General features: G+C 43.9%; 1 protein-coding gene across 1 annotated transcript in view; it reads left to right on the top strand.

Moving 5' to 3' along the window:
- Positions 1–4,157: 4,157 nt before the first annotated feature.
- LOC134956861 (peroxiredoxin-6-like) overlaps positions 4,158–14,906 on the top strand; it is a 53,204-nt gene continuing 42,455 nt past the window's right edge. The window contains exon 1 of the mRNA XM_063938754.1: positions 4,158–4,349. Within this exon, the coding sequence (XP_063794824.1) occupies positions 4,258–4,349 (92 nt within the window). The 5' untranslated portion in view covers positions 4,158–4,257. The remainder of the gene's footprint in view (positions 4,350–14,906) is intronic.

Genomic DNA, 14,906 nt, shown 5'->3' with positions numbered 1-14,906 from the left:
CAGCTGTTAAAACTTTGGCGTCAAAGAGATCGGTTAAGGATACAAAAGGGACTTTTAGTTCGTTGCGGAATCAGCCCGAGAACGCATCGCCCCATCATGCAAATTGTGTTACCACATCAGGATAAAGACTCCCTGCTCCAAGCGTATCATAACCAATCGGGACATTTCGGGGCCCAGAAGTTGGAAGCTCAACTACGGAAAAGATTTTTTTTGGATTGGAATGCGAGAAGATATAACAAATTGGTGTGCCAACTGTCCAAATTGTATCCTTCGCAAACCAGCTTCTGCAAATCAGAAAGCCCCTCTTCATCCTATAACAACTACTCATCCATTAGAACTGGTGTCTCTAGATCATATCAAATTAAAGTCTACCCGAACTGGGTATCAATATGCTCTTACCATGATAGATCACTATTCCAAATTTGCTGTAGCCCTTCCAGTGCGAGATCTGTCCGCAAGAACCACTGCGGAATTGCTATGGAGAGCTTTCGTTCGTCCTTACGGGTATCCGGAAAATATATTAACTGAACAAGGACCGGCGTTTGAATCGCACTTGTTTTGGGAACTATGCGTTCTATACGGGTGTAAGAAATTAAGAACTACTGCATATCACCCCCAATGCAACGGATTATGTAAAAGGATGAATCAATCGCTGATCGGTATGTTAAGGGCAATTCCCGCTTCGGAGCGTCAAGATTGGCCGATATTATTACCAGAGATCACCTTCTTATACAATAACACAGAACATAGCTCTACTGGATATACCCCATTCTATTTACTATTCGGTCGGGAGGGCAAATTGCCTGCAGACATCAGATTGGATGTGCCTACAGAAATCGCCCAAAAAACAATTCCCCGTACAGATTGGGTGAAGGAACATCAACGACGTCTAAAAACTGCACAAACTATCGTAAATCAAAGAATGGATCAGGTACGAAAGCAACAGGCCGAACGCTACAATGAAAATGCTTTGGCTGAGTCTCTGAAGATAGGCGATTGGGTATTGAAGAAAAATAATCATCAACATAGCAAACTGGATAGCTATTGGGAAGCAACACCTTACCAAATAACAGAGATTCCACGGCCTGAGGTGGCCGTCTATCGTGTCACCAAAGATGATGGACATTACTCCTTAGTAGTACATCGCAACCAATTAAAAAAATACAAGACTTCAGTGGTTCAAAATGAAAACACCAGAAATGGAGAAACAGAGGGAGTGAGCTCATGCCCTGAATCCTTGGTCAATGACTCTGTCAAAGAGGTAATGGGGCTGTTCTGGCCAGTACTAGTCCCTGCTTCTCCCGCATTAACCCTGGCAAATGAAGAAATCTTATCCCATGATAGTGAAAAAGAAAGTTGTCACCTACATGATTCTAGGTTAATATTGCCTCACGTAACGGAATATAACAAATCTGATGCAAATGGTGTAGAGTTCACGTCTTTGCTGAGAAGGTCAGAGAGAAGTACACAAGGCATTCTACCTTTGAGGTATAGGTGTTAAAGGATTCATGTTAATGTTATAGTATTATCTCCTATCCAATTAGTTATAGCTTTTAAAGAAATATGGTTAGTAAGAGTTGGAAGTTATGCGTAAGGATACGCATAGTTAAAGCCGGGATGTATGTAGTACCCTGGCGATTCGCAAAATAAGCCAACATGTAATCATATAGATTTAGTGTGTTATGTTAAAATAAAATTATAAAAATAAAATAAAAAAAAACACTTTAAGTTCATGGGTTTTACTGTAGAATGTAATGTCACTTAGTGGTAACTGGTATTGAAAATTTCTAATGCATGTTACCCTCATAGAGGGCAGAAACTTATATAAGATGTATCACACCCTCATGGAGGGTAAATGCGCTGGGCAGGACAATTGGTAGCCCAGGAGTTGTATGGGCTCGTGGCCCCAGGACTTGACCACTGGCAAGGTAATGGGGGTGCTTGGAGCGTGCCTGGAAGAGGAGAGGCCGGCGCGTGCAGTAAGAGAGCGGGACTGATCTGGGAACCTGAGCCGGAGGATTTAAAAGGGAGCGTGTGAGGACCGTTGGGGGCTCTGAGGAAAAGGAGATTGAGGAGAGAGGAGTGCATCGTGAGGCCGGAGCAGTGCGCCGGGTGGTGTGAAGAGCGACACTGCCTTTGATATCGGAGAGGCACCGGGACTGTTACCGGGGATTACCTGTCATGATCTCCGCCTCAGACAGCGCAACTTCAACTGCCTGCGGCTTCGTCCGGGAAAGAGAGGAGGCGGCACATTTACGCGATGGCTTAGACGGAGGAGGAGGTCTGCGGGAGCTAACTGGTGAGATCGCCCCTTGACAACGCCCCCGAGCCGGCCCACTTAACTGAGTAAGCCGTGAGTGTCCGAATAAGGCAGGGCAGAGGGTGGCTACAGACATTCCATATAAGGTGAGGGGCGGACAGCCTAGAGACTGACATAGAAACAAGGCTTCTCACGGAAGGGAATATTAGTCCAGGCAGCATGAGAGACTATGCCACTACGGCTGTATTCTGAAGGGAAAATAACTCCGCCTCACACAAAGAGCTTCTAACATTATAGTAATATATTGGAAGTCACTTAATATAACGTTGGAAGAGTAGTTTGTCAAGATTCAGAAAGACTATATTGAGCTTATGAGAAGAAAGCAGCAGTTAGCCAACAAATAAAATATACTGTTAAGACATAAGAATATACTTACCGCAGCAGCAGTTAAGACACAGTAGCCCACTTACTCTTCTCTATGTTCCTCAGAGTTGTGATGGCCAGAGATTTCCTCCATAAGCTGTAGACAACTAAGGAAAGAAATTAATCTACATTAGTAAGATAATTTATACAAACTTTACCAGCATAATACAGTATAAGAAAGGAGTGATAATTACTTTAAGATAACTATATACAGACTAAGCAGCATACCTCCCTATTTTCAGTCAATTATATCTGAAACCATAATGAGTTTTTTTTTTTGTTAATATCAGATGATACAGATTCTACTCCCGTCATCTTTATCCAGGATCACTAATCCCTTATTATTGTGCAATAAAACAGCTGTAGAATCGTGACTATTAAAGACTTCATGTGCACCAACGACATGGCCATAGGACATTGTGTAGAATAGATAGTCACTGAGGGGAAAAAGTGCTTACATTAGAATTGTGGGAAGTATAAGTTTTACATCTGATATTGTTGTCATTATAGCGAATGCATAAAATTTGCAGAAGAATTTATTGCTAGATAAACAAAGTAATAATACTGTGGATGGAAATGTTAAGTTATATATAGTAATAATACTGTGGATGGCAATGTTAACCATTTTCCTTCCAAGGAAGTGAGACCAGCAGAGATCGTCGGTTGCTGTGAAATAAAAATTATTTTTGTGGCTTGAGTAATGGAATAGTTATTGTAAGAAAACTAGTTTACTTAATATGCTAACTAATCACTGTTAAGTGAATGCATGTGCATGATTTCATTTGAACGCTTATATTAAACAAACTTCGAACAGAAGTGTTTGTGTTAGTGTAACCAATACCCTCTCAGTGAATATTAAGAAGATTCATTGGTGTAAGAAGTGGAAGTGTACAGAAGCTCTGTAGAAATCCCCTAGCTGTTACGGGCTCCTCCAAGCACATTTTAAAAACTGAGTCTGGTAGGAGGGGCATAGCGGGAGGCGCCAGCCCACACTCTCAATCTCTTAAAGTGCCAATGGCTCCTGGTGGACCCGTCTATACCCCATGGTACTAATGTTGACCCCAGCATCCTATAGGACATAAGAGAAATTAAGGTTATTTCGGTCAAAACTAACAATGCAAATTTTGTTCTAGCCATGATAGGATGATTAGGTAAGTGCATGGTTACTCTGACAGCGTATTTCCCTTCAGCACATGACTTCCCCATCATCGGGAATACTTGGCATCCAGCAGCTTGTGTTCTCAGTCACATTAGTGACGCTCAAGATCTGTTACTTCAACAAACAGTAAAACTTCAACAAATAGTAAAAGGAAATCACTGACATCATTGAATGAGAGCAGCAGCAGCAGCTACCTGTAGGGGGAGCCATGATCTCTCCGTTTCCAGCTATATCCTCCTCACTCATACTAATCTGCATAACTTCGCCCTTCTCAGAGGCACCACTGAGACTCCTCCCCTTTCCTGGCAGCCACGCCTACTGGAGTAACTTATTAAGCAGCGGGACATGTCAGCTTTGTAGCAGAGCAGACTAGTCTACTCTGCTTATCCGTGGTGTGTTCCATCTGACAGCAGGCATGCCTGGGCTATTGCTGGGGGACTGCTTCCCGGACTTCGAGGCAGACACCACGATCGGTAGGATCAAATTCCATGAGTTCCTGGGAAACAAGTGAGTCCTTATAAATTACTATTATCCATATAATCACTATGCGGCACGTCATTCACAACAGTCGCACCAAGGACGAGACCTATTGCGGCTCCCTGTGCGTCTGTGCTGCGAGATGTAATGTGCTGTACTTTCCGCGTTCCATATATATTTAAGCGCACATAGGCAATTGCCTAGCTGCTCTGCAGTCTTCAGCACAGCATGTAATGTCAGCCCTTGTCTATCAAAGCATGCTGGTGGTATTTGTATATGTATACAGCAGTAGGCGATACGCAAGGTAGTTACCGATCTACTAACATTAAATCTAGCATCAAGCATCTACTAATAAAATAAATAAATAATAATTTAAAAAAAATATATATATATATATATATTATATAATTTCTGTAAATCACTCGCTTGTAGCTGACCTGCCACCTCCCAGCCAAGTCCCGGTGTTACTAACTAGCTAACTACTTCCTGATTTGTCTTGCCCAGTACTAGCCCTTTCCTTCTCTGTGTACTGTGCTCTGCTTACTAAGGGATAATTGGAGCCAAGGCAGAATTATTCATTTTAAACGTAATGATTTTTGAGAATGTGTCAGAAAATACTGATTCGAGCTTACTGCAACACTCCTTTGCTGAATGCTCTGTATGCAGGCAAGTGTTTACAATTCATTTCAGTTGGATGAATAGTATTGTTTACATTTTTTTACTTTTACATAACACAATTGTTCTCTGATAACTGGTGACCGAAGTATTACATTTGTATAGTGCCTTCTGTGACTTGCCAGTATTGCCACATACTGTAGGTGTTCCGTGTGTTATGGTAATTTCAAAAGTTAATATTATGAGTTTATGGGCAAGATGTACTAAGCCTTGGAGAGTTATAAAGTACCAGCTCTTTACTGCCATGTTACAGGCTGTGTTTGAAAAATGACAGCCAGGAGCTGATTGGTTGGTACTTTATCTCTCTCCACTTTATCCACCTTCCAAGGCTCGGTGCATCTTGCTCCATGTGAGCAGAGATTACAGGTGTGCTACAACAAAATATCTGTGCTTTAGCAGCTGAGCAGTTGAGGACCACCAGAAAGTGAGTCCAGTTTAGGGAGAGCACCATGTGGCTGGTGTGCGTACTATATTGTCTGTTATTTATATAGCGCACACATTCAGCAGTGCTTTACAGAATATGCCTGTCATGTTGTGTAAATGGCTGGCACAATAGCTAATTGATGTGTAAAGTACACTGCCAATTTCCACTTGGTGGGACATGAATGCTGCTGTTTGTGTCCATGGTCTGTCAGGCTTTTGGGAAACTCAGTGTGCACAGTACTAAGCAATGCACGTTTTCCAGACAGTCATGACTGCAGCTCTAGTGGTACCATACTACAGTCCAAAAAAAGTCCCGTGTGTTCCCATGGGATGCAGCTAATAAACCGGCTGTTGGGATCCGGCATTCAATTCACAGAATCCGTAATCCCGACAGCCAGTGAAATGCTGTCAGTCGGAATACCGACCGCAGCCCCGAATTCCCACTCGGATGGTGGGTATACACCACCACCTGAGTGGGAATATAACCTGTGGTGAGTGAAGCGAGCCCGCGAGGTGACTCTCAGCCGGGATTCGGTATAGTGACAGCCGGCATCCCGTCTGCCGGTCTCCCATATATATTCAGTTACCTCTTCTAACGAACTATAAATTCTCCATTACCTGTGGTCTGGTGATCTATCCAAGTTAGCCATGCCTGACTGTAGCGAGACTGTTTCACCTACAGTAGCTCCTGCTGGCAGTATGTAATCTGTACCTGCATGAAACAAGGCTTGCTTAGGTTAAGGTGTATCCACTGAGTTCTGGTTCTTATCTCCTGCTGATCTGGATTATTTATCACACTATACAGTCACAGCCTGCTGCATACAGAAAGGGGAAAGGTAGGTCGCCAGAACATTGGTAACTATTCTGCATTTATGTTTAACTTAAGAAATACTAACTAAGGTGATCATTTTATATAGCGCTTTCTCCAATAGGACTCAAAATGGCATAAGCTAAAGAGCCAGGAATGCTAGATATGGGTCTGGGACTCCAGGTCGACAACAAAAAGGTCGACACACCTTAGGTAGACGCCAATTGGTCGACACACCTTAGGTCGACATGGACAAAAGGTCAACATGGACAAAAGGTCGACAGGAACAAGGTCGACATGGGAAAAAGTCGACATGAGGGTTTTTTTGTGTAGTTTTCTTCGTAGAGTGACCGAGAACCCCAATTAGTGCACCGCGTCCCCTCGCATGGCTCGCTCGCTCACCATGCTTCGGGCATGGTGCCTTCGCTCGGCACAGATTACCGTTCCAATCGTAGTCCATGTGGATCGTTAAGTATGAAAAGGTTCCAAAAAAGAAAAAAATTGTGAAAAACTCATGTCGACCTTTTTCCATGCCGACCTTGTTCCTGTCAACCTTTTGTCCATGTCGACCTTTTGTCAATGTCGACATAAGGCGTGTCGACCTAAGGTGTGTCGACCATTTTGTTGTCGACCTGGAGTCCGGGTACCGCTGAATACATTGGTGGAGAGTAGAGATGTGCACCGGAAATATTTCGGGTTTTTGTTTTGGGTTCGGTTCCGCGGCCATGTTTTGGGTTCGAACGCGTTTTGGCAAAACCTCACCGAATTTTTTTTTGTGGGATTCGAGTGTGTTTTGGATTCGGGTCTTTTTTTCAAAAAACCCTAAAAAAACAGCTTAAATCATAGAATTTGGGGGTCATTTTGATCCCAAAGTATTATTAACCTCAATAACCATAATTTCCACTTATTTTCAGGCTATTCTGAACACCTCACACCTCACAATATTATTTTTAGTCCTAAAATTTGCACGTAGGTCGCTGGATGACTAAGCTCAGTGACCCAAGTGGCCGACACAAACACCTGGCCCATCTAGGAGTGGCACTGCAGTGTCACGCAGGATGGCCCTTCCAAAAAACACTCCCCAAACAGCACATGACGCAAAGAAAAAAAGAGGCACAATGAGGTAGCTGTGTGACTAAGCTCAGCGACCCAAGTGGCCGACACAAACACCTGGCCCATCTAGGAGTGGCACTGCAGTGTCACGCAGGATGGCCCTTCCAAAAAATACTCCCCAAACAGCACATGACGCAAAGAAAAATTAAAGAAAAAAGAGGTGAAAGATGGAATTGTCCTTGGGCCCTCCCACCCACCCTTATGTTGTATAAACAGGACATGCACACTTTAACAAACCCATCATTTCAGTGACAGGGTCTGCCACACGACTGTGACTGAAATGACGGGTTGGTTTGGACCCCCACCAAAAAAGAAGCAATTAATCTCTCCTTGCACAAACTGGCTCTACAGAGGTATCATCATCCTCCGATTCATCACCGTGTACATCCCCCTTACAGATAATCAATTCGTCCCCACTGGAATCCACCATCTCAGCTCCCTGTGTACTTTGTGGAGGCAATTGCTGCTGGTGAATGTCTCCACGGAGGAATTGATTATAATTCATTTTAATGAACATCATCTTCTCCACATTTTCTGGATGTAACCTCGTACGCCGATTGCTGACAAAGTGAGCGGCGGAACTAAACACTCTTTCAGAGTACACACTTGTGAGAGGGCAACTTAGGTAGAATAAAGCCAGTTTCTGCAAGGGCCTCCAAATTGCCTTTTTTTCCTGCCAGTATACGTACGGACTGTCTGACGTGCCTACTTGGATGCGGTCACTCATATAATCCTCCACCATTCTTTCAATGGTGAGAGAATCATATGCAGTGACAGTAGACGACATGTCCGTAATCGTTGGCAGGTCCTTCAGTCCGGACCAGATGTCAGCACTCGCCCCATACTGCCCTGCATCACCGCCAGCGGGTGGGCTCGGAATTCTGAGCCTTTTCCTCGCACCCCCAATTGCGGGAGAATGTGAAGGAGGAGCTGTTGACCGATCAAGTTCCACTTGACTTGATAATTTTCTCACCAGCAGGTCTTTGAACCCCTGCAGACTTGTGTCTGCCGGAAAGAGAGATACAATGTAGGTTTTAAATCTAGGATCGAGCACGGTGGCCAAAATGTAGTGCTCTGATTTCAACAGATTGACCACCCGTGAATCCTGGTTAAGCGAATGAAGGGCTCCATCCACAAGTCCCACATGCCTAGCGGAATCGCTCTGTCTTAGCTCCTCCTTCAATGTCTCCAGCTTCTTCTGCAAAAGCCTGATGAGGGGAATGACCTGACTCAGGCTGGCAGTGTCTGAACTGACTTCACGTGTGGCAAGTTCAAAAGGTTGCACAACAACGTTGAAATCATTCTCCACTGCGCTTGAGACAGGTGCATTCCACCTCCTTTGCCTATATCGTGGTCAGATGTATAGGCTTGAATGGCCTTTTGCTGCTCCTCCATCCTCTGAAGCATATAGAGGGTTGAATTCCACCTCGTTACCACTTCTTGCTTCAGATGATGGCAGGGCAGGTTCAGGCGTTTTTGGTGTTGCTCCAGTCTTCTGTACGTGGTGCCTGTACGCCGAAAGTGTCCCGCAATTCTTCTGCCCACCGACAGCATCTCTTGCACGCCCCTGTCGTTTTTTAAATAATTCTGCACCACCAAATTCAAGGTATGTGCAAAACATGGGACGTGCTGGAATTTGCCCAGATGTAATGCACGCACAATATTGCTGGCATTGTCCGATGCCATAAATCCACAGGAGAGTCCAATTGGGGTAAGCCATTTTGCGATGATCTTCCTCAGTTGCCGTAAGAGGTTTTCAGCTGTGTGCGTATTCTGGAAAGCGGTGATACAAAGTGTAGCCTGCCTAGGAAAGAGTTGGCGTTTGCGAGATGCTGCTACTGGTGCCGCCGCTGCTGTTCTTGCGGCGGGAGTCAATACATCTACCCAGTGGGCTGTCACAGTCATATAGTCCTGAGTCTGCCCTGCTCCACTTGTCCACATGTCCGTGGTTAAGTGGACATTGGGTACAAATGCATTTTTTAGGACACTGGTGAGTCTTTTTCTGAGGTCTGTGTACATTTTCGGTATCGCCTGTCTAGAGAAATGGAACCTAGATGGTATTGGGTACCGGGGACACAGTACCTCAATCAAGTCTACAGTTGGCTCTGAAGTAATGATGGATACCAGAACCACGTTTCTCACCGCCCAGGATGCCAAGGCCTCAGTTATCCGCTTTGCAGCAGGATGACTGCTGTGATATTTCATCTTCCTCGCAAAGGACTGTTGGACAGTCAATTGCTTGGTGGAAGTAGTAAAAGTGGTCTTACGACTTCCCCTCTGGGATGACCATCGACTCCCAGCAGCAACAACAGCAGCGCCAGCAGCAGTAGGCGTTACACTCAAGGATGCATCGGAGGAATCCCAGGCAGGAGAGGACTCGTCAGAAGTGCCAGTAACATGGCCTTCAGGACTATTGGCATTCCTGGGGAAGGAGGAAATTGACACTGAGGGAGTTGGTGGGGTGGTTTGCGTGAGCTTGGTTACAAGAGGAAGGGATTTACTGGTCAGTGGACTGCTTCCGCTGTCGCCCAAAGTTTTTGAACTTGTCACTGACTTATGATGAATGCGCTGCAGGTGACGTATAAGGGAGGATGTTCCGAGGTGGTTAACGTCCTTACCCCTACTTATTACAGCTTGACAAAGGCAACACACGGCTTGACACCAGTTGTCCGCATTTCTGTTGAAATACTTCCACACCGAAGAGCTGATTTTTTTGGTATTTTCACCAGGCATGTCAATGGCCATATTCCTCCCACGGACAACAGGTGTCTCCCCGGGTGCCTGACTTAAACAAACCACCTCACCATCAGAATCCTCCTTGTCAATTTCCTCCCCAGCGCCAGCAACACCCATATCCTCCTCATCCTGGTGTACTTCAACACTGACATCTTCAATCTGACTATCAGGAACTGGACTGCGGGTGCTCCTTCCAGCACTTGCAGGGGGCGTGCAAATGGTGGAAGGCGCATGCTCTTCACGTCCAGTGTTGGGAAGGTCAGGCATCGCAACCGACACAATTGGACTCTCCTTGTGGATTTGTGATTTCGAAGAACGCACAGTTCTTTGCTGTGCTTTTGCCAGCTTAAGTCTTTTCATGTTTCTAGCGAGAGGCTGAGTGCTTCCATCCTCATGTGAAGCTGAACCACTAGCCATGAACATAGGCCAGGGCCTCAGCCGTTCCTTGCCACTCCGTGTGGTAAATGGCATATTGGCAAGTTTACGCTTCTCCTCCGACGATTTTAATTTATATTTTTGAGTCCTTTTTTTACTGATCTTTTGTGTTTTGGATTTTACATGCTCTGTACTATGACATTGGGCATCGGCCTTGGCAGACGACGTTGATGGAATTTCATCGTCTCGGCCATGACTAGTGGCAGCAGCTTCAGCACGAGGTGGAAGTGGATCTTGATCTTTCCCTATTTTTGGGACCTCAACATTTTTGTTCTCCATATTTTAATAGGCACAACTAAAAGGCACCTCAGGTAAACAATGGAGATGGATGGATACTAGTATACTTATGGATGACGAGTGACTGACGACACAGAGGTAGCTACAGCCGTGGACTACCGTACTGCGTCTGCTAGTATAGAGATGATAATTAATGATATAAAAAAAATATATATAACTACTGTAGGTATATATAATATAATGACGGACCTGGTGGACACTGTCAGCAGACTGCTAAACTACTAGTATGAAGAAGATAGAAAAAAACCCCCCACCACAGGTAGGTATACAATTATGGACGAGCACTGACGACACAGAGATAGCTACAGCCGTGGACTACCGTACTGCGTCTGCTAGTATAGATAATATAATAAATATATTACTACTGTAGGTATATAATATAACGACGGACCTGGTGGACACTGTCAGCAGACTAGAAAAAGAAAAAAGCAAATACTTCCCTGCGCTGGAAGTGTTGATGCTGCAATTAGATATACGTTCCGGAGTTATCAACCGGAAAAAAACAGATAATACTATATAATACAATATTTGTATACAAATCGCGCTTCAACACTGGATAAAAATAAATAATGTAGTCCGGTTTTTTCAAAAAGCTGAAAGTCTCTGATCGTTGCCTCCAACAAACATATGAAAAGTCAGTTTACAAATATGTATTCCGTGAGATATCAGGGAATGAGATGATCATCTCATTCCCTGATATCTCACGGATTACATATTTGTAAACTGACTCTACCTCACTTACGGATACATGAGAGACAGTAACCAGAAGATCCTGAAACTCATCAACAAGATCATTCTGCTGCTGACCGGAGAGAACAATCTGGTAGATTAGGAACCCTCTGGAGTGAAGCCCTGCTTGAAAATCCCAAAGACACCTTTATAGGAGTTTTCATATGTTTGTTGAAGTAAGCAAGAAAGTGAGCATTCTGTGTTTACGACCAACACACTTTTCGGGTGGTCCCAGAATATCTTACAAAGACACAAAGGAGGGGAATTTCTACATCCCATAGTCCCCTCATATGATTTCTGTGACATTTTAGAAATTACTACACATTGGAAAAAAATTTCTGTCTTCCTTCCTCTATGTATTACCTGGTTGAAGAAAAATTTCCTGGAGGCAACGATCAGAGACTTTCAGCTTTTTGAAAAAACCGGACTACATTATTTTTTTTTATCCAGTGTTGAAGCGCGATTTGTATACAAATATTGTATTACTGTCAGCAGACTGCTAAACTACTAGTATGAAGAAGATAGAAAAAAAAAACCCCACCACAGGTAGGTATACAATTATGGACGAGTGACGAGTGACGACACAGAGGTAGGTACAGCCATGGCCTACCGTAGTGCGTCTGTTAGTATAGATAATATAATAAATATATTACTACTGTAGGTATATAATATAATGACGGACCTGGTGGACACTGTCAGCAGACTGCTAAACTACTAGTATGAAGAAGATAGAAAAAAAAAACCCCACCACAGGTAGGTATACAATTATGGACGAGTGACGACACAGAGGTAGCTACAGCCGTGGACTACCGTACTGCGTCTGCTAGTATAGATAATATAATAAATATATTACTACTGTAGGTATATAATATAATGACGGACCTGGTGGACACTGTCAGCAGACTGCTAAACTACTAGTATGAAGAAGATAGGAAAAAAAAAACCACCACAGGTAGGTATACAATTATGGACGAGTGACAACACAGAGGTAGGTACAGCCGTGGCCTACCGTACTGCGTCTGTTAGTATAGATAATATAATAAATATATTACTACTGTAGGTATATAATATAATGACGGACCTGGTGGACACTGTCAGCAGACTGCTAAACTACTAGTATGAAGAAGATAGAAAAAAAAACCCCACCACAGGTAGGTATACAATTATGGACGAGTGACGAGTGACGACACAGAGGTAGGTACAGCCGTGGCCTACCGTACTGCGTCTGTTAGTATAGATAATATAATAAATATATTACTACTGTAGGTATATAATATAATGACGGACCTGGTGGACACTGTCAGCAGACTGCTAAACTACTAGTATGAAGAAGATAGAAAAAAAAAAACCCACCACAGGTAGGTATACAATTATGGACGAGTGACGACACAGAGGTAGCTACAGCCGTGGACTACCGTACTGCGTCTGCTAGTATAGATAATATAATAAATATATTACTACTGTAGGTATATAATATAATGACGGACCTGGTGGACACTGTCAGCAGACTGCTAAACTACTAGTATGAAGAAGATAGAAAAAAAAAACCACCACAGGTAGGTATACAATTATGGACGAGTGACGACACAGAGGTAGGTACAGCCGTGGCCTACCGTACTGCATCTGTTAGTATAGATAATATAATAAATATATTACTACTGTAGGTATATAATATAATGACGGACCTGGTGGACACTGTCAGCAGACTGCTAAACTACTAGTATGAAGAAGATAGAAAAAAAAAACCCCACCATAGGTAGGTATACAATTATGGACGAGTGACGAGTGACGACACAGAGGTAGCTACAGCCGTGGACTACCGTACTGTGTCTGCTAGTATAGAGATGATAATGATATAAAAAATATATATATATCACTACTGTAGGTATATATAATATAATGACGGACCTGCTGGACACTGTCAGCAGACTGCTAAACTAACTAGTACTGGACTAGTATGAATGAAGATAGAAAAAAGAAAACACCACACAGGTAGAGGTATATTATTTACAATATTGGCCGAGCACTAGTAGTCACGACACAGAGGTAGCACTAGCTACAGACGTGGACTACCGTACTGCGTTGCTAATATAGAGATGATAAAGATGATAGAGATGAAAAAAAAAATATAACACTACTGTAGGTAAATATTTATATAATATAATGAATGACGGACCTGCTGGACACTGTCAGCAGAATGCGTTTATAGAATATAAAAAAAAAAAATCCACAGGAGTGTTTAACTTTTTCAGGCAGACAATATACTGGTGGTCACACTGGCAGCAAAAGTGTGCACTGTACTCCTGCTATAACTGCTCCCCAGTCTCCCCCACAATTAAGCTGTGTAAGCAGTGAGCACTCAGCACAGTCAGATATACATAGATAGATAGATATATCATGCAGCACACTGAGGCTGAGCACAGTCAGATATGGTATGGAGCGTTTTTTTCAGGCAGAGAACGGATAAAAAAAAACTAACAAAACTCTGCACTGACTGTACTCCTCCTAACAGCTGCTCCCCAATCCTCCCCACAATAAGCTAAGCAGTAGCAAATAGCAATCAAATCAACTAACTAAACGGAGAGGACGCCAGCCACGTCCTCTCCCTATCAATCTCAATGCACGTGTGAAAATGGCGGCAACGCGCGGCTCCTTATATAGAATCCGAGTCTCGCGAGAATCCGACAGCGGGATGATGACGTTCGGGCGCGCTCGGGTTAACCGAGCAAGGCGGGAGGATCCGAGTCTGCTCGGACCCGTGCAAAAAAGGCTGAAGTTCGGGGGGGTTCGGATTCCGAGGAAGCGAACCCGCTCATCTCTAGTGGAGAGTCTAAAAAGTGGAGAAATAAATCATTTTATAGAATGTACTTGATAAATGTTAATGGCCCTCATTCCGAGTTGATCGCTAGCTGCTTTCGGTCGCAGCCCGGAGATTAGGTAAAAAAAAGCAACACTTCTGCACATGCGTATGGGGTGCAGTGCGCACGCGTGACGTACTTTCACAATGGCCGATGCAGTTTCACACAAGGTCTAGCGATGCTTTTCAGTCGCACTGCTGGCCGCAGAGTGATTGACAGGAAGTGGGTGTTTCTGGGTGGTAACTTACCGTTTTCGGGGAGTGTGTGTAAAAACACAGGCGTGCCAGATTAAAACTGGCATGCTGGGAAAACCGAGGCGTGGCTGGCCGAACGGAGGGCGTGTTTGTGACGTCAAAACAGGAACCAAACAGTCTGAAGTGATCGCTAGCTAGGAGTAAGTCTGGAGCTACTCAGAAACTGCACAATCTTTTTTTTTTGGAGCAGTTCTGCGATCCTTTCATTAGCACTTCTGCTAAGATACACTCCCAGAGGGCAGCGGCTTAGCGTTTGCAC

The sequence above is a fragment of the Pseudophryne corroboree genome, chromosome 9 (assembly GCF_028390025.1).
Source record: "Pseudophryne corroboree isolate aPseCor3 chromosome 9, aPseCor3.hap2, whole genome shotgun sequence".
In the NCBI taxonomy this organism is placed as follows: Eukaryota; Metazoa; Chordata; class Amphibia; order Anura; family Myobatrachidae; genus Pseudophryne; species Pseudophryne corroboree.
The sequence above is the reverse complement of the archived record's forward strand: the minus strand, read 5'-3'. Positions and strand labels throughout refer to the sequence as shown.